The sequence below is a fragment of the Aquarana catesbeiana genome, linkage group LG07 (genome assembly GCF_042186555.1).
Source record: "Aquarana catesbeiana isolate 2022-GZ linkage group LG07, ASM4218655v1, whole genome shotgun sequence".
Lineage (NCBI taxonomy): Eukaryota > Metazoa > Chordata > Amphibia > Anura > Ranidae > Aquarana > Aquarana catesbeiana.
In genome coordinates this window covers 43,720,909-43,739,264 of record NC_133330.1, presented here as the reverse complement: position 1 = coordinate 43,739,264, position 18,356 = coordinate 43,720,909, and the positions used below count along the sequence as shown (strand labels likewise).

The following is an 18,356-nucleotide window of genomic DNA, read 5'->3' as shown; positions in this document are numbered from 1 at the left end:
TGTAGGGGTCAGTAGTATGTAATGCAGAGTGCAGGGGTCAGTACTATGTAATGCAGAGTGCAGGGGTCAGTAGTATGTAATGCAGAGTGCAGGGGTCAGTAGTATGTAATGCAGAGTGCAGGGGTCAGTAGTATGTAATGCAGAGTGCAGGGGTCAGTATTATGTAATGCAGAGTGCAGGGGTCAGTAGTATGTAATGCAGAGTGCAGGGGTCAGTAGTATGTAAAGCTGGCCATACATGGATTGAAATTTGGCTAGTTCAGCAGGGATTAGCAGAGGCTGGCAGAATTTCAATCCATGTATGGGCTAGGTGGTTGTACAGAAATCGATCTATCAATCCCGAATGATCAGTGCTGCAATTGTATTCTGACAGCAGCAGTTAATTCTCCATCCATATTGAATATTTCATTTTTTTTCCGCCTTATTATAGGTTTACCTCTAGGTACAACTTGAAGATGGAGGTTTACAACCACTTTAATATTGTTCGGTTGTATTCTGGCATCTTGTGGAGGTTTTGGGCTACTGCAACTTGTTTACTATGCTAGGCTGCTTTACACTGAAAGCGCCGGCCGTTAGCGGTAAAGCGTCGCTCGTTTTAGCGGCACTTTACCACTGTTTGAGCTGCGCTTTTGCGCTGCTTTTCGGTCGCTAGCGTGGTGCTTTTAACCCCAAAAAATGGGTTAAAAACTCCCGTGTTGCGGCACTTCTGAATCGCTTTTCAGGCGCTTCGGAAGCAGTGCCCATTTATTGCAATAGGTAGGGGCATTTTGGGAGCGCTAAATACAGCGCTCCCAACCCCCCCCCCCCCCCCAAAGATGCTGCTTTGCATTACTTTTTCTAACGTTCCGCAAGCGCACCGCCCCAGTGTGAAAGCACCCATTGTAATGAATGGGGGGAAGTTTTCAGGTGTTTTACAGGCTCTAGTTCTAGCACTAAAATGCCTGAAAACTTCCTCAGTGTGAAAGGGGTCTTATATGGATTCTCCCTCTGCTGTTTAGTGCTAGTTAGTTTAGTCCTAGCTAGACCCTCCCTGCTTTTCAGGTGTTTTTTTTTTCGCCTCCCTAAGGTGCTTTTCAGGCCTTTTACTGCTAAAAACAGTGCCTGTAAAGCGCCTCTCAAGCCACCCCAGTGCTTTCACAATGGGGCGGTGTGTTTGCAGGATGGGAAAAAAAGTCCTGCAAGCAGCGTCTTTGGGGCGGTGCGGGAGCGGTGTATACAGCGCTCCCAAAACAGTTGCCTATTGAAATGAATGCAAAGCGCTTCGGCAGTACCGCGACACTGGCACTTTTAACCCTTTCTTCGGCTGCTAGCGGGGTTAAAAGCGTCCCACTAGTGGCCAAAAAGCGCTGCCAAAAGGAAGGTAAAGTGCTGCTAAAACTCACAGTGCTTTACCGCTAACGCACCCCCTGCCCCAGTGCGAAAAAAGCCTCAGTGTTAGTACAGGGCTTAGAATAGTCATGGTCTTCCTATGCTTCTGTGTATTGAAGAGTTAAGCTGCTTGTGGATTATGGCAAGTCAGCAGGTGAGCGTACTGTCTGGACAGACTGGGTCTAAGAAGGTAAGTCAATGCATAAAGCTGCGTTTGAACCAGAACACGCTGAGCTGTTGTTACTACACAGGACGGATTTGTTTTCTGCCCTCTGCCATGCAAATAGAATATCATAATGTAGCACAGTGAAGGAGAATGCTCTCCATGGCGGACCAATAGAAATTCATGAGCAGCATTGAGGGCAGTCTGGTCTGTTTAAATCTGGCTGCACACTAAGGGGTTAATGAATGTTCCTACAGATGCCATTTGTACAAAAATGTGAAATCAGTACAATTGATGACACCACGAATGTTGTTTGTAAGGACTTCAAAAAAGTTTACTTTTTACATTTGACTTTGGAATTTTGTCACCGCAAATAAGCAGGAGCTTCTTTTGGGCGACAAGCTTGACGCGGTGCATGAGAATCGCAGGAAGACCGCACTGCGTTCAGGTGCCATTAAAAATGAACTGTACCCAAATTTGCGTGGTGCGTTTTGCCGTCATATTATATGATGTCATGTTATATAATGTCATGTTTTGCTATGTGATGCCATGGTATGTCATGTCATATTATATGATGTCATGTTATGTTATATTTTTGCGATGCATGGTTTGTCATGTCATGTCATGGTATGTGATGTCATGGTATGTGATGTCATGGTATGTGATGTCATGGTATGTGATGTCATGGTATGTCATGTCATGGTATGTCATGTCATGGTTTGTCATGTCATGGTATGTGATGTCATGGTATGTGATGTCATGGTTTGTCATGTCATGGTTTGTCATGTCATGGTATGTCATGTCATGGTATGTCATGTCATGGTATGTGATGTCATGGTTTGTCATGTCATGGTATGTGATGTCATGGTATGTGATGTCATGGTATGTGATGTCATGGTATGTGATGTCATGGTATGTGATGTCATGGTTTGTCATGTCATGGTTTGTCATGTCATGGTAAGTGATGTCATGGTATGTCATGTCATGGTATGTGATGTCATGGTATGTCATGTCATGGTATGTCATGTCATGGTATGTGATGTCATGGTATGTCATGTCATGGTTTGTCATGTCATGGTATGTCATGTCATGGTATGTCATGTCATGGTATGTGATGTCATGGTTTGTCATGTCATGGTTTGTCATGTCATGGTATGTCATGTCATGGTATGTCATGTCATGGTATGTGATGTCATGGTTTGTCATGTCATGGTTTGTCATGTCATGGTATGTGATGTCATGGTTTGTCATGTCATGGTATGTGATGTCATGCTATGTGATGTCATAGTTTGTCATGTCATGGTATGTGATGTCATGCTATGTGATGTCATAGTTTGTCATGTCATGGTATGTGATGTCATGCTATGTGATGTCATGGTGTGTCATGTTATGGTATGTCATGTCATGGTATGTGATGTCATGGTATGTCATGTCATGGTATGTGATGTCATGGTATGTCATGTCATGGTTTGTCATGTCATGGTATGTCATGTCATGGTATGTCATGTCATGGTATGTGATGTCATGGTTTGTCATGTCATGGTTTGTCATGTCATGGTATGTGATGTCATGGTTTGTCATGTCATGGTATGTGATGTCATGCTATGTGATGTCATAGTTTGTCATGTCATGGTATGTGATGTCATGCTATGTGATGTCATAGTTTGTCATGTCATGGTATGTGATGTCATGCTATGTGATGTCATGGTGTGTCATGTTATGGTATGTCATGTCATGATATGTGAGGTCATGGTATGTGATGTCATGGTATGTGATGTCATGGTATGTCATGTTATATGACATACATTTTATGCTATATACTGTACAGTGGATATAAAAAGTTTACACACCCCTGTTAAAATGTCAGGTTTCTGTGATGTAAAAAAATGAGACAAAGATAAATAATTTCAGAACTTTTACCACCTTTAATGTGACCTATAAATTGCACAACAAACTGAAATCTTTTAGTTATTGGGGAGTAAAAATAAAAAACTAAAACAATATGGTTGCGTAAGTGTGCACACCATTAAACTAATACTTTGTTGAAGCACCTTTTGATTTTATTCCAGCACTCAGTCTTTCTGGGTCTGAGTCTATCAGTATGGCACATCTTGACTTGGTAATATTTGCCCGCTCTTCTTTGCAAAAACACTCCAGATCTGTCAGATTTATGGCAAACTCAGTCATACAGTTTGTGAGCCATACACCCAATGCGATCCGATTCCTGTCCGATTTCACCGTTTGCACTGCGATCTGCGAACCGATCTGGGGGGGGGGGGGGTGTCATTAACTTCACATTCACTCCCGCAGCGGTTCCCAGATGTCAGTGCGGACCGCCTGCGATTCAGGCGTGATGGGAGAACCGGCACAGGAATCACAAGGCTTCCCGCATCGCACCGCTGTGAACCGAGCCTTACTTTTCTGGGGAGAACCCAAAATTTGGGATTTCCTTTTACTTTCACTTGCAATGAGAATGGAAAACAGAACACATTGGGGGCGATTTACTAAAACTAAAAAGTGTCAAAATCTGGTGCAGCTGTGCATGGCAGCCAATCAGCTTCTAGCTTCAGTTTGTTCACTTAGACCCCTTTCACACTGGGGCATTGGCAGGAAAGAGCCGCTCGTTTTAGCAGCACTTTACCGCTGTTTAAGCGGCGCTTTTTGGCCGCTAGCGCAACGCTTTTAACCCCAAAGAAGGGGTTAAAAATGCCTGTGCTGCGCGCTACCAAAGCGCTGCTAATTAATTTCAATGGGCAGGGGCATTTTGGGAGCGCTAAATACAGCAACAAACCTCCCCAAAGATGCTGCTTGCAGGGGTTTTTCTAATGTTCCGCAAGCGCACCGCCCCAGTGTGATCGCACTCGGGCTTTCACACTCCGGGGACATGGGAGGAGCTTTACAGGTGCTTTATCTAACGCACAGCCCTGGTTCACACTGATGCAACTTGGCATGCGATTTGACAAATTGGAGGCTATTTCCCGCAATGGAACCGTCTGAATCAGTGCGACACCGACTTTGCGGCGACGACTTTGCGGCGCCGCACCATTTCTCAAATACAGTTTCTGTGCTACTTTTGCCGATTTCGGGGTGCGATTTCCATTGACATCTGTGCAACAACCTGCACAGATATCTCTGAAATCACCCCCCTTCGAAGTCTGAACTGAAATGCAGAAATTAAATCGTGCAAGTTCAGTTGAACTCACACAATTTCATTCCCGCAGTCAGTGTGAACCAGGGCTAAAAGGGCTCTTAAGCTTTGACAATAAGCCTGGTGCGACTTCATCATGCGATTTGACATTTCCAAACGGCATGACAAGTCGCACCCTATTGTTGGCAATGGAACCGTTGCCGCACCAATTTGAAGAGAAGGTTCCTGCTAGGGTTGCACCGATACTAGTACCGGTATTGGTGCCGATACCGAGTATTTGTACAAGTATCGGTAAATCGTGCAAATGCACCGATACCTGAAACCGATACTTTCAGGTTCGGCTCTTTGAGCTGTCAGTGGGTCTCCCCTGTGTTAAAGAAGTCCGGTATTTGGAGCTGTCAAAAAAAAAAAAAAAAGCAGCCAGCAATGTTTATTAGCAACATTACTTAGCCCTGAAACACTAAAATAATAAGAAACATTGCTTCTTTTTGTATCTTTCTGTTTCATCATCTGCAGATCATAAGGGATGAACAAATGTTCCTCTGTTTAACCCCTTCATTTACTCTAATCAGCCTTAATTAACTCCCTATTCTCCTCCATTTAATTATTATTTTCCTGCTTTTTTTCTTTTGTTTACGTCTATTTTATAAACGATAATTAAAACTTTTTTTTTTGTTTGCTTTGTTCGTGAATATTTTTACACATATCTATTAACCACTTCAGCCCCAGAAGAATTTACCCCCTTCCTGACCAAAACACTTTTTGCGATTTGGCACTGCGTCGCTTTAGCTGACAATTGCGCGGTCCTGCGACGTTGTACCTAAACAAAATTGACGTCCTTTTTTCCCCACAAATAGAGCTTTCTTTTGGTGGTATTTGATCACCTCTGCGGTTTTTATTTTTTGCGCTATAAACAAAAAAAGAGCGAAAAAAACGCATTTTTTACTTTTGCTATAATAAATATCCCCCAAAAATATATATATAAAAAAAAATTTTTCCTCAGTTTAGGCCGATATGTATTCTTCTACATATTTTTGGTAAAAAAAAAAAAAAAAAAATCGCAATAAACATATATTGATTGGTTTGCGCAAAAGTTATAGCGTCTACAAAATAGGGGATAATTTTATGGCATTTTTATTATTATTATTATTATTTTTTGTACTAGTAATGGCGGCGATCTGCGATTTTTATTGTGACTGCAACATTATGGCGGACACATCGGACAATTTTGATACTATTTTGGAACCATTGGCATTAATACAGTGATCAGTGCGATTAAAAATGCACTGATTGCTATAAAGATGTCACTGGCAATGAAGGGGTTAACACTAGAGGGCGATCAAGGGGTTAATTGTGTTCCCTGGGAGGTGATTCTAACTGAAGGGGGAGGGGCTAACTATAGGAAGCGACAGATCGTGGTTCCTAGCCAATAGGAACACACGATCTGTCACTCCTGTCAGAACGGAACAGGGATTTGTGTGTTTACACACTCGTCCCTGTTCCGTGTCTCCTGCTCGCGATCGCTCGTGGCCGTCGGTCATCGCGACCGGCGGCCACGAGCATCGGCACCCCCGCCGCGCAGCAGGCGGCGCGCCTGCTATCCGAACCCCATACATCACGTACAGTAACGTGGTTTCGCGCAGGGGAGCCAAAAAAAAACAGCAGCGGCGGCCGGTCCGGAATCGGTTAACGTATATTTACACATTTCACGTTGAAAAAGCGCTAAATTAAAAAAAAAAAAAATCTATTTATTTCATTTCTAAATAACTTTTCAATGCTTTGTACCATTGCTGACAGCTGAAGTGAAAACAAAACAGTTGCGGTAGGTTATCGATAATCGCTATCGGCGAGTACTAAAAAAAAAAATAAATAAATAAAAGGATCGGTACTCGTACGCATTGTAAAAAAAAAAAATGGTAACCCTAGTTCCTGCGCTTATTTTTTTTTTTTTTGCGATTTCAAGTGCGACTTGCATAGACATCCATGAAGTGGCACAGCCAAGTAGCACCTGAAATCGCACCGACTTGCTACTTTGAAATCCTGCTAGCTCAAGTGAAGTAGCATTCAATGTGAAGCAGGGCTCAATGTGAAGCCGGGCTAAAACCTGGAAGCTGATTGGCTACCATGCAGAGCTGCACCAGATTTTGCACTCTCCAGTGTTAGTAAATCCCCCCCCCCCCCCGTAATGTACGGTCGATGAGTAGATTGTATGGTGGGTACGGTCGATGAGTAGATTGTATGGTGGGTACGGCCGATGAGTAGATTGTAGGGTGGGTACGGTCAATGAGTAGATTGTAGGGTGGGTACGGTCGATGAGTAGATTGTATGGTGTGTACGGTCGATGAGTAGATTGTATGGTGGGTACGGTCGATGAGTAGATTGTAGGGTGGGTACAGTCGATGAGTAGATTGTATGGTGGGTACAGTCGATGAGTAGATTGTATGGTGGGTACGGTCGATGAGTAGATTGTAGGGTGGGTACAGTCGATGAGTAGATTGTATGGTGGGTACAGTCGATGAGTAGATTGTATGGTGGGTACGGTCGATGAGTAGATTGTAGGGTGGGTACGGTCAATGAGTAGATTGTAGGGTGGGTACGGTCGATGAGTAGATTGTATGGTGGGTACGGTCGATGAGTAGATTGTATGGTGGGTACAATCGATGAGTAGATTGTAGGGTGGGTACGGTCGATGAGTAGATTGTAGGGTGGGTACGGTCGATGAGTAGATTGTAGGGTGGGTACGGTCGATGAGTAGATTGTAGGGTGGGTACGGTCGATGAGTAGATTGTAGGGTGGGTACGGTCGATGAGTAGATTGTAGGGTGGGTACGGTCGATGAGTAGATTGTAGGGTGGGTACGGTCGATGAGTAGATTGTAGGGTGGGTACGGTCGATGAGTAGATTGTAGGGTGGGTACGGCCGATGAGTAGATTGTAGGGTGGGTACAGTCGATGAGTAGATTGTAGGGTGGGTACGGTCGATGAGTAGATTGTATGGTGGGTACGGCCGATGAGTAGATTGTATGGTGGGTACGGCCGATGAGTAGATTGTATGGTGGGTACGGCCGATGAGTAGATTGTATGGTGGGTACGGTCGATGAGTAGATTGTAGGGTGGGTACGATCGATGAGTAGATTGTATGGTGAGTACGGCCGATGAGTAGATTGTAGGGTGGGTACGGTCGATGAGTAGATTGTAGGGTGGGTACGGTCGATGAGTAGATTGTAGGGTGGGTACGGCCGATGAGTAGATTGTAGGGTGGGTACGGTCGATGAGTAGATTGTAGGGTGGGTACGGTCGATGAGTAGATTGTAGGGTGGGTACGGTCGATGAGTAGATTGTAGGGTGGGTACGGTCGATGAGTAGATTGTAGGGTGGGTACGGTCGATGAGTAGATTGTAGGGTGGGTACGGTCGATGAGTAGATTGTAGGGTGGGTACGGCCGATGAGTAGATTGTAGGGTGGGTACAGTCGATGAGTAGATTGTAGGGTGGGTACGGTCGATGAGTAGATTGTATGGTGGGTACGGCCGATGAGTAGATTGTATGGTGGGTACGGCCGATGAGTAGATTGTATGGTGGGTACGGCCGATGAGTAGATTGTATGGTGGGTACGGTCGATGAGTAGATTGTAGGGTGGGTACGATCGATGAGTAGATTGTATGGTGAGTACGGCCGATGAGTAGATTGTAGGGTGGGTACGGTCGATGAGTAGATTGTAGGGTGGGTACGGTCGATGAGTAGATTGTAGGGTGGGTACGGTCGATGAGTAGATTGTAGGGTGGGTACGGTCGATGAGTAGATTGTAGGGTGGGTACGGTCGATGAGTAGATTGTAGGGTGGGTACGGTCGATGAGTAGATTGTAGGGTGGGTACGGTCGATGAGTAGATTGTAGGGTGTGTACGGTCGATGAGTAGATTGTAGGGTGGGTACGGTCGATGAGTAGATTGTATGGTGGGTACGGTCGATGAGTAGATTGTATGGTGGGTACGGTCGATGAGTAGATTGTAGGGTGGGTACAGTCGATGAGTAGATTGTATGGTGGGTACGGTCGATGAGTAGATTGTAGGGTGGGTACGGTCGATGAGTAGATTGTAGGGTGGGTACGGTCGATGAGTAGATTGTATGGTGGGTACGGTCGATGAGTAGATTGTATGGTGGGTACGGTCGATGAGTAGATTGTATGGTGGGTACGGCCGATGAGTAGATTGTAGGGTGGGTACGGTCGATGAGTAGATTGTATGGTGGGTACGGTCGATGAGTAGATTGTATGGTGTGTACGGTCGATGAGTAGATTGTATGGTGGGTACGGTCGATGAGTAGATTGTAGGGTGGGTACAGTCGATGAGTAGATTGTATGGTGGGTACAGTCGATGAGTAGATTGTATGGTGGGTACGGTCGATGAGTAGATTGTAGGGTGGGTACGGCCGATGAGTAGATTGTAGGGTGTGTACGGTCGATGAGTAGATTGTAGGGTGGGTACGGTCGATGAGTAGATTGTAGGGTGGGTACGGTCGATGAGTAGATTGTAGGGTGGGTACGGTCGATGAGTAGATTGTATGGTGGGTACGGTCGATGAGTAGATTGTAGGGTGGGTACAGTCGATGAGTAGATTGTATGGTGGGTACGGTCGATGAGTAGATTGTAGGGTGGGTACGGCCGATGAGTAGATTGTAGGGTGGGTACGGTCGATGAGTAGATTGTATGGTGGGTACGGTCGATGAGTAGATTGTAGGGTGGGTACGGTCGATGAGTAGATTGTAGGGTGGGTACGGTCGATGAGTAGATTGTAGGGTGGGTACGGTCGATGAGTAGATTGTATGGTGGGTACGGTCGATGAGTAGATTGTAGGGTGGGTACGGTCGATGAGTAGATTGTATGGTGGGTACGGTCGATGAGTAGATTGTATGGTGGGTACGGTCGATGAGTAGATTGTAGGGTGGGTACGGTCGATGAGTAGATTGTATGGTGGGTACGGTCGATGAGTAGATTGTAGGGTGGGTACGGTTGATGAGTAGATTGTATGGTGGGTACAGTCGATGAGTAGATTGTAGGGTGGGTACGGTCGATGAGTAGATTGTAGGGTGGGTACGGCCGATGAGTAGATTGTAGGGTGTGTACGGTCGATGAGTAGATTGTATGGTGGGTACGGTCGATGAGTAGATTGTAGGGTGGGTACGGTCGATGAGTAGATTGTAGGGTGGGTACGGTCGATGAGTAGATTGTAGGGTGGGTACAGTTGATGAGTAGATTGTATGGTGGGTACAGTCGATGAGTAGATTGTAGGGTGGGTACGGTCGATGAGTAGATTGTAGGGTGGGTACGGCCGATGAGTAGATTGTAGGGTGGGTACAGTCGATGAGTAGATTGTAGGGTGGGTACAGTCGATGAGTAGATTGTAGGGTGGGTACGGTCGATGAGTAGATTGTAGGGTGGGTACGGTCGATGAGTAGATTGTAGGGTGGGTACGGCCGATGAGTAGATTGTAGGGTGTGTACGGTCGATGAGTAGATTGTAGGGTGGGTACGGTCGATGAGTAGATTGTAGGGTGGGTACAGTCGATGAGTAGATTGTAGGGTGGGTACGGTCGATGAGTAGATTGTAGGGTGGGTACGGTCGATGAGTAGATTGTATGGTGGGTACGGTCGATGAGTAGATTGTATGGTGGGTACGGTCGATGAGTAGATTGTATGGTGGGTACGGTTGATGAGTAGATTGTATGGTGGGTACGGTCGATGAGTAGATTGTAGGGTGGGTACGGTCGATGAGTAGATTGTAGGGTGGGTACAGTCGATGAGTAGATTGTAGGGTGGGTACGGTCGATGAGTAGATTGTAGGGTGGGTACGGCCGATGAGTAGATTGTAGGGTGTGTACGGCCGATGAGTAGATTGTAGGGTGGGTACGGTTGATGAGTAGATTGTATGGTGGGTACGGTCGATGAGTAGATTGTAGGGTGGGTACGGTCGATGAGTAGATTGTAGGGTGGGTACGGTCGATGAGTAGATTGTAGGGTGGGTACGGTTGATGAGTAGATTGTATGGTGGGTACGGTCGATGAGTAGATTGTAGGGTGGGTACGGTCGATGAGTAGATTGTAGGGTGGGTACGGTCGATGAGTAGATTGTAGGGTGGGTACGGTCGATGAGTAGATTGTAGGGTGGGTACGGTTGATGAGTAGATTGTAGGGTGGGTACGGTTGATGAGTAGATTGTATGGTGGGTACGGTCGATGAGTAGATTGTAGGGTGGGTACGGTCGATGAGTAGATTGTAGGGTGTGTACGGTCGATGAGTAGATTGTATGGTGGGTACGGCCGATGAGTAGATTGTAGGGTGTGTACGGCCGATGAGTAGATTGTAGGGTGGGTACAGTTGATGAGTAGATTGTAGGGTGTGTACGGTCGATGAGTAGATTGTAGGGTGGGTACGGTTGATGAGTAGATTGTAGGGTGGGTACGGTCGATGAGTAGATTGTAGGGTGGGTACGGTCGATGAGTAGATTGTATGGTGGGTACAGTCGATGAGTAGATTGTAGGGTGGGTACAGTTGATGAGTAGATTGTATGGTGGGTACGGTCGATGAGTAGATTGTAGGGTGGGTACGGTCGATGAGTGGATTGTAGGGTGGGTACGGTCGATGAGTAGATTGTATGGTGGGTACGGTCGATGAGTAGATTGTAGGGTGGGTACGGTCGATGAGTAGATTGTAGGGTGGGTACGGTCGATGAGTAGATTGTATGGTGGGTACGGTCGATGAGTAGATTGTATGGTGGGTACGGTCGATGAGTAGATTGTATGGTGGGTACAGTCGATGAGTAGATTGTATGGTGGGTACGGTCGATGAGTAGATTGTAGGGTGGGTACGGTCGATGAGTAGATTGTAGGGTGGGTGGGAGGAGTGGGGATGAGGAGTACAGCGGAGGGATGTGATGAGCGAGTCTCCTGTGTAGGTGATTGCTGGCACCCCTCCTCCTCCTCCTCCTCCTCCTCCTCCTCGCTCAGCTTTCCCTTTCGCTCTACTTCCTCCAGCTGCTGACAGATGATTGGGTCGGGATCTGCTGCCCTTGGCACTGCTGGGGCCCCCCCAAGGTTGTCCTGTGCCCCAGGTAGGTGCTGGATTGAACAGGTCTGTCGCAGCAGCAGACGGGGGCACCTCGCTCAGCTCTCTCCTGATTGGAGTTGCTAGGGTGGAAGGAGGACCCTCCCCCCGGTGACACAGGCAGGCACAGCTCAGTGTGACATTCACTGGTCTCCAAGGGCTCACACATCACCTCTAAGGGGGACACAGGAATCCAATCAGGGCAATGGAGACACTGGGGGTGCAGATGTACCGCCCCCCTCTCTACCGGTAAGTCCCGGCGCTGACTGCACTACCTGCAATTATCTATGAATTATCGATTTCTTTTTTTTTTTTTTTTTTGCAAAGTTGTCTTTGTAACATATCAAAGTAATTCGAAACTCTCAACGAAATGTTTTGTTCAAAGTTTCTTTTGCCGTCTAAAGATAATCAGACGATCGCACGCTGCCCGGGGGGTGTATTTCTGCAGGCACAATCCGTCTTGGGCTGGCCATACACTATACAATCTGATTGTACAATCTCCTTCACATCTGTCACCAATTATATGGTACAAGAGCCTACCGGACTTGGATACTTATTGAATGGATTGTTTATATTTGTCCTCCTATTACAGAGTTGTGGGAAGTCTAATGGAGACAATCAGATTGAATGGTGTATGGTCAGCCTTATGGCCCCCGTACACACCGTCTGAAAATCAGACGAAAAATAAGCGATCGATACGATAATCGGATCGTTAGTACAGAGCTTTTCGAGAAGCCGATCGCGACAGTTCATCCGATATTATCCAATCGGAACAAACGCGAAAATGTTTTGCGTATGATACCAGATCGTGCGATTTTCGTGTAATCAGTACAGTTGTCGTCCGAAAATAGAACCCCTGACATCACATCCAATTTTTTATTCTGTCGTACAATGAGAATTTACATAACTTTAGTAACCTCTTCGTTTTCGATATGCGAGTAGCATGCAAAAAAAAAATAAATAATCGTGTGTACGGGGCTTTAGACTGGTCATACACTATACAATCTGATTGTGCAATCTTGTTCACATACAATCAACAACATAGTGCAAGAGCCTGCCCGATCTGATGCATAAGGCTGGCCATACACTATACAATCTGATTGTACAATCTCCGTTAGATCTACCGTCAACTATGTAATACAAAGGCCTGTCTGATTGGATACTTATTGAGTGGATTGTTTAGGTTTGTCCTCATATTACAGAGTTTTGGTAAAGCTAATAGAGATTGTGTAGAGAGATTGTACAACCAGATTGTATGGTAAAGCTTTAAACTGGCCATACACCATACAATCTGATTGTACAATCTACAGTCATCTATGTAATACAAGGGCCTGCCTGACCTGACACCATAGGAATGGAAGGTGTAGGTTTGTCCTCTTATTGCAGAGTTTTGGTAAATTTGAAGGAGGTTGTACAATCAGATTGTATTGTGTATGGCCAATCTAAGGCTGACCATACACAATAAAATCTGATTGTACAACCTCCTTCAAATTTACCAAAACTGCAATATGAGGACAAACCTACACCTTCCATTCCTATGGTGTCAGATCAGGCAGGCCCTTGTATTACATAGATGACTGTAGATTGTACAATCAGATTGTATAGAGCAGTGATGGTGAACCTTGGCACCCCAGATGTTTTGGAACTACATTTCCCATGATGATCATGCACTCTGCAGTGTAGTGGAGCATCATGGGAAATGTAGTTCCAAAACATCCGGGGTGCCAAGGTTCTCCATCACTGGTATAGTGTATGGCTAGTCTAAGGCTGACCATACACAATACAATCTGATTGTACAATCTCCTTTAAATATACCATCAACAACATAGTGCAAGAGCCTACCTGATCTGATGCATAAGGCTGGCCATACACGATACAATCGTCGATTTTACAATCGTCTTTAGATCTACCGTCAACTTTGTAATACAAGGTCCTGTCTGATTGGATACTTATTGAATGGATTGTTTAGGTTTGTCCTCATATTATAGAGTTTTGGTAGGTCTAAAGGAGATTGTACAATCAGATTGTTTGCTGTATGGCCAGCCTACAGCTTTACCATACAATCTGATTGTACAATCTCCTTTCGCTTTACCAAAACTCTGTAATATGAGGACAAACCTAAACCAGCCTCCAATCAGGCACCCTCTTACATAGAAGATGATTGTACAATCAGATTGTATAGTGTATGGCCAGCTTTCGAGTTACTAAAACGTTGTACTATGAGGACAAACCTAAACAATGCATTCAATCAGTTTCCAATCAGGCAGGCTCTTACATAGAAGAAGATTGTACAATCAGATTGTATAGTGTATGGCCAGCTTTTTGAGTTACTAAAACATTGTACTATAAGTACAAACCTAAACAATGCATTCAAATAGTATCAGATCATGCAGGTCCTTGTACTGCATAGTTCACAGTAGATCTAAAGGAGATTGTACAATCAGATTGTATAGTGTATGGTCTGCATTAAGCTTACTGTACACATTGCAGTCTGATTGTACAATCTGCTTTATCTCATCTCAGCTTGATTGGATAGAGATTGGTTGGAGAGTTCCATGTTACATAGTTTTGGTAGATCTAACGTTGATTGTACAGAGATTGTACGGTGAGATTGTAACGTGTATAGTGATCCCGATAGACTGGCACATGATATGATCTGATTGTACAATCTGCTAAATGTAGGCTGAAGGGTCCAAAAGTGAAAATCGTCTTCTAAATAAAATATCACAGACGGTGACTGTAAGATGAGATTGTAAAGAAAGCCACACATGTTGTAACCTGATTGTACAATCTACTCTAAATTTACTGACAACCAATGTAGCCTGCAGTTGTATGTGACTTAGTAGAAATTGAATGGTGCGCCCTTCTACAACATCGATATCGGTAAATCTAATCCAATCTCCTGTAAGCTGACCATACACTGTACAATATCCTATCGATCTTCCATCAGTTATGTGATGCAAAGGTCTGTCTGATTCCATACAAATCAAATCGATTGTTTATATACAAAAGTGAGTACACCCCTCACATTTTTGTAAATATTTTATTCTATCTTTTCATGTGACAACACTGAAGAAATGACACTTGTCTACAATGTAAAGTAGTGAGTGTACAGCTTGTATAACAGTGTAAATTTACTGTCCCCTCAATAACTCAACACACAGCCATTAATGTCTAAACCGCTGGCAACAAAAGTAAGTACACCCCTAAGTGAAAATGTCCAAATTGCGCCCAATTAGCCATTTTCCCTCCCAGATGTCATGTGACTCATTAGTGTTACAAGGTCTCAGGTGTGAATGGGGAGCAGGTGTGTTAAATTTGGTGTTATCGATCTCACTCTCTCATACTGGTCACTGGAAGTTCAACATGGCACCTCATGGCAAAGAGCTCCCTGAGAATCTGAAAAAAAGAATTGTTGCTCTACATAAAGATGGCCTAGGCTATAAGAAGATTGCCAAGACCCTGAAACTGAATGTAGCACGATGGCCAAGACCATACAGCGGTATAACAGGAAAGGTTCACTCAGAACAGGCCTTGCCATGGTCCACCAAAGAAGTTGAGGTCATGTGCTCAGCGTCATATCCAGAGGTTGTCTTTGGGAAATAGACGTATGAGTGTTGCCAGCATTGCTGCAGAGGTTGAAGGGGTGGGGGGTCAGCCTGTCAGTGCTCAGACCATACACCGCACACTGCATCAAATTGGTCTGCATGGCTGTCATCCCAGAAGGAAGCCTCTTCTAAAGATGATGCACAAGAAAGCCAGCAAACAGTTTTCTGAAGACAAGCAGACTAAGGACATGGATTACTGGAACCATGTCCTGTGGTCTGATGAGACCAAGATAAACTTATTTGGTTCAGATGGTGACAAGCGTGTGTGGGGGCAACCAGGTGAGGAGTACAAAGACAAGTGTTTTTTGCCTACAGTCAAGCATGGTGGTGGGAGTGTCATGGTCTGGGGCTGCATGAGTGCTGCCAGTACTGGGGAGCTACAGTTCATTGAGGGGACCATGAATGCCAACATGTACTGTGACATACTGAAGCAGAGCATGATCCCCTATCTTTGGAGACTGGGCCGCAGGGCAGTATTCCAACATGATAACGACCCCAAACACACCTCCAAGACAACCACTGCCTTGCTAAAGAAGCTGAGGGTAAAGGTGATGGACTGGCCAAGCATGTCTCCAGACCTAAACCCTATTGAGCATCTGTGGGGCGTCTTCAAATAGAAGGTGGAGGAGCACAAGGTCTCTAACATCCACCAGCTCTGTGATGTCATCATGGAGGAGTGGAAGAGGACTCCAGTGACAATCTGTGAAGCTCTGGTGAACTCCATGCCCAAGAGGGATAAGGCAGTGCTGGAAAATAATGGTGGTCACACAAAATGTTGACACTTTGGGCCCAATTTGGACATTTTCACTTAGGGGTGTACTCACTTTTGTTGCCAGCGGTTTAGACATTAATGGCTGTGTGTTGAGTTATTTTGAGGGGACAGCAAATTTACACTGTTATACAAGCTGTACACTCACTACTTTACATTGTAGACAAGTGTCATTTCTTCAGTGTTGTCACATGAAAAGATAGAATAAAATATTTACAAAAATGTGAGGGGTGTACTCACTTTTGTGAGATACTGTGTGTGTGTGTATATATATATATATATATATATATATATATATATATATATATATATATATATATAATTCTATACTCACAGTTGATCCAGAGGAATAAAAATCTAATAACCGCAATAATATTAAAGTGATTGTAAACCCATTACAACCACTTTTACCTACAGGTAAGCCTAGATTAAGGTTTACCTGTAGGTGCAAGAAATATCTCCCAAACCTAAAAGGTTCAGGAGATATTTGCAGGAATAGCGGCACCAATGTCTATGGCTCATGTGCCGCAGACATCGGGCGCAGGCGAACTGAGCGTGCCGTTTCTAACGGCGATCATGCCGTTAGTGGCAGCACCAGCGCGCATGTGCAGGAGTGACGTCATCACGGCACCGACCAGTCACAGTGCCGGAGCCGCGATACCCGGAAATCACTCCGGGATAGATGACGGCGTCAGAGGAGGTGAACGAGGGCCGATGCCGGGACTTCGATCTCAGGTAAGTAATTTATAATGAGATAGTATGCTATGCATACTAGCTCATTATGCCTTTGCCTTGCAGGGTATATTTTTTTTTTTTTTTAAGAGGCTTTACTTCCTCTTTAATAATAACAATTGATTGTTGTTATTATTAGATACACATAATATAACTGGGTACTGACATTTAAAGGTAAAGTTGATCCAGGAAAAATCCAATTGCCTCTCGGGGGATCAGGAAGGAATTTTTTCCCCCGCTGGAGCAAATTGGATTCTGCTTTATGCAGGTTTTTTTTGCCTAAAAAAAGAAAAAATAATAATATTATAATAATAAATATAAAAGCAATAAAGCATGATCCAATTTGCTACAACAGGGGAAAAAATTCCTTCCTGATCCCCCGAGAGGCAATTGGATTTTTCCTGGATCAACTTTACCTATAAATGTCAGTACCCAGTTATATTATGTGTATCTAATAATAATAACAATAATAATAACAATCAATTAATATTAAAGTGATTGTAATGGTTTGTTTTGTTATTTTTTTTAAATAACAAACATATCATACTTACCTCCACTGTGCAGCTCGTTTTGCACAGAGTGGCCCCGATCGTCCATTTCTGGGGTCCCTCGGCGGCTCTCGCGGCTCCTCCCCACATCAGATAATCCCCGGCTTTGTAATAATACGAGGTGGATCGTACTGAAGAATGAGGCTGTAGATTGTGAGATGTCGGGAATGGTCCATGTAAAGTTGACGGAAGGTGCGGAGTGACGGTGTCCATAGAAGGAGGACTTCTCCGTCTCTCGGAGGATATTCGTGTGGTCGGTGTGTTTATTTCTCCTATTAATTGTGACGGAGGTCAATCTCTTGTCGTGTTTTGAATTCTTCCACGGTCTTGTCTATATTTACTAAGCATCCTCTGTCTCGGGTGATGTAATGGTGAGAGCTTGTAACACTGGTTTGGCTTTGGAATTTCCGAAGTCCCCTGCTTCCAGAAATAGCAACCGGAGGGCAAGGCTGGCTGAGTCTCATCTGTCAAAGTGCCTGAAAGAAGAACTGTCACTATTGCCCATAATAAACAGGCACTGTAGATTCTCTCTGTCATTTTCAGACTCTCAGCTGCCAGTTTTCCAATGATCTGATATTTGTGTTTTGGGTGGAATTATCCTCTAAATTTCTCATTATAGGAGGCAGTGTAGTTTAAGTAATGAAAACATTTTGTCATTTTGAAGGTTTCTCACTCTCTATGTATTTATTCATTGCAAAAAATGCAGCAAGAGTAGTGAGACACCCTTACCTGGCTTTGTGTTGGCTGTGGCAAGGGCTTTTGCACTGCTAAGGTCCCTAGAGATTTAAAGCCGGCGGATGACCCGACTTCACCCAAAAGTTAAATTCAGTGTTCAGTTTTACTGTAATACCAATTAACACGCTAAAGTGGTAGTAAACCTCAGACATGAAATATGAACAAAGCATATCCCTCTATAGTGTGCACTT

General features: G+C 44.6%; 1 protein-coding gene across 16 annotated transcripts in view; it reads left to right on the top strand.

Moving 5' to 3' along the window:
• MITF (melanocyte inducing transcription factor) overlaps positions 1-18,356 on the top strand; it is a 367,954-nt gene that overhangs the window by 147,249 nt on the left and 202,349 nt on the right. Inside the window, exon 1 of one of the 16 annotated variants that reach the window (XM_073592095.1) lies at positions 11,607-12,022. The exons of the other annotated variants lie outside the window; for them this stretch is intronic. Coding sequence (XP_073448196.1) covers positions 11,979-12,022 — 44 coding nt within the window. The 5' untranslated portion in view covers positions 11,607-11,978. Of the gene's footprint in view, positions 1-11,606; positions 12,023-18,356 lie in introns of those variants that run through there. 16 annotated transcript variants of the gene reach the window in all.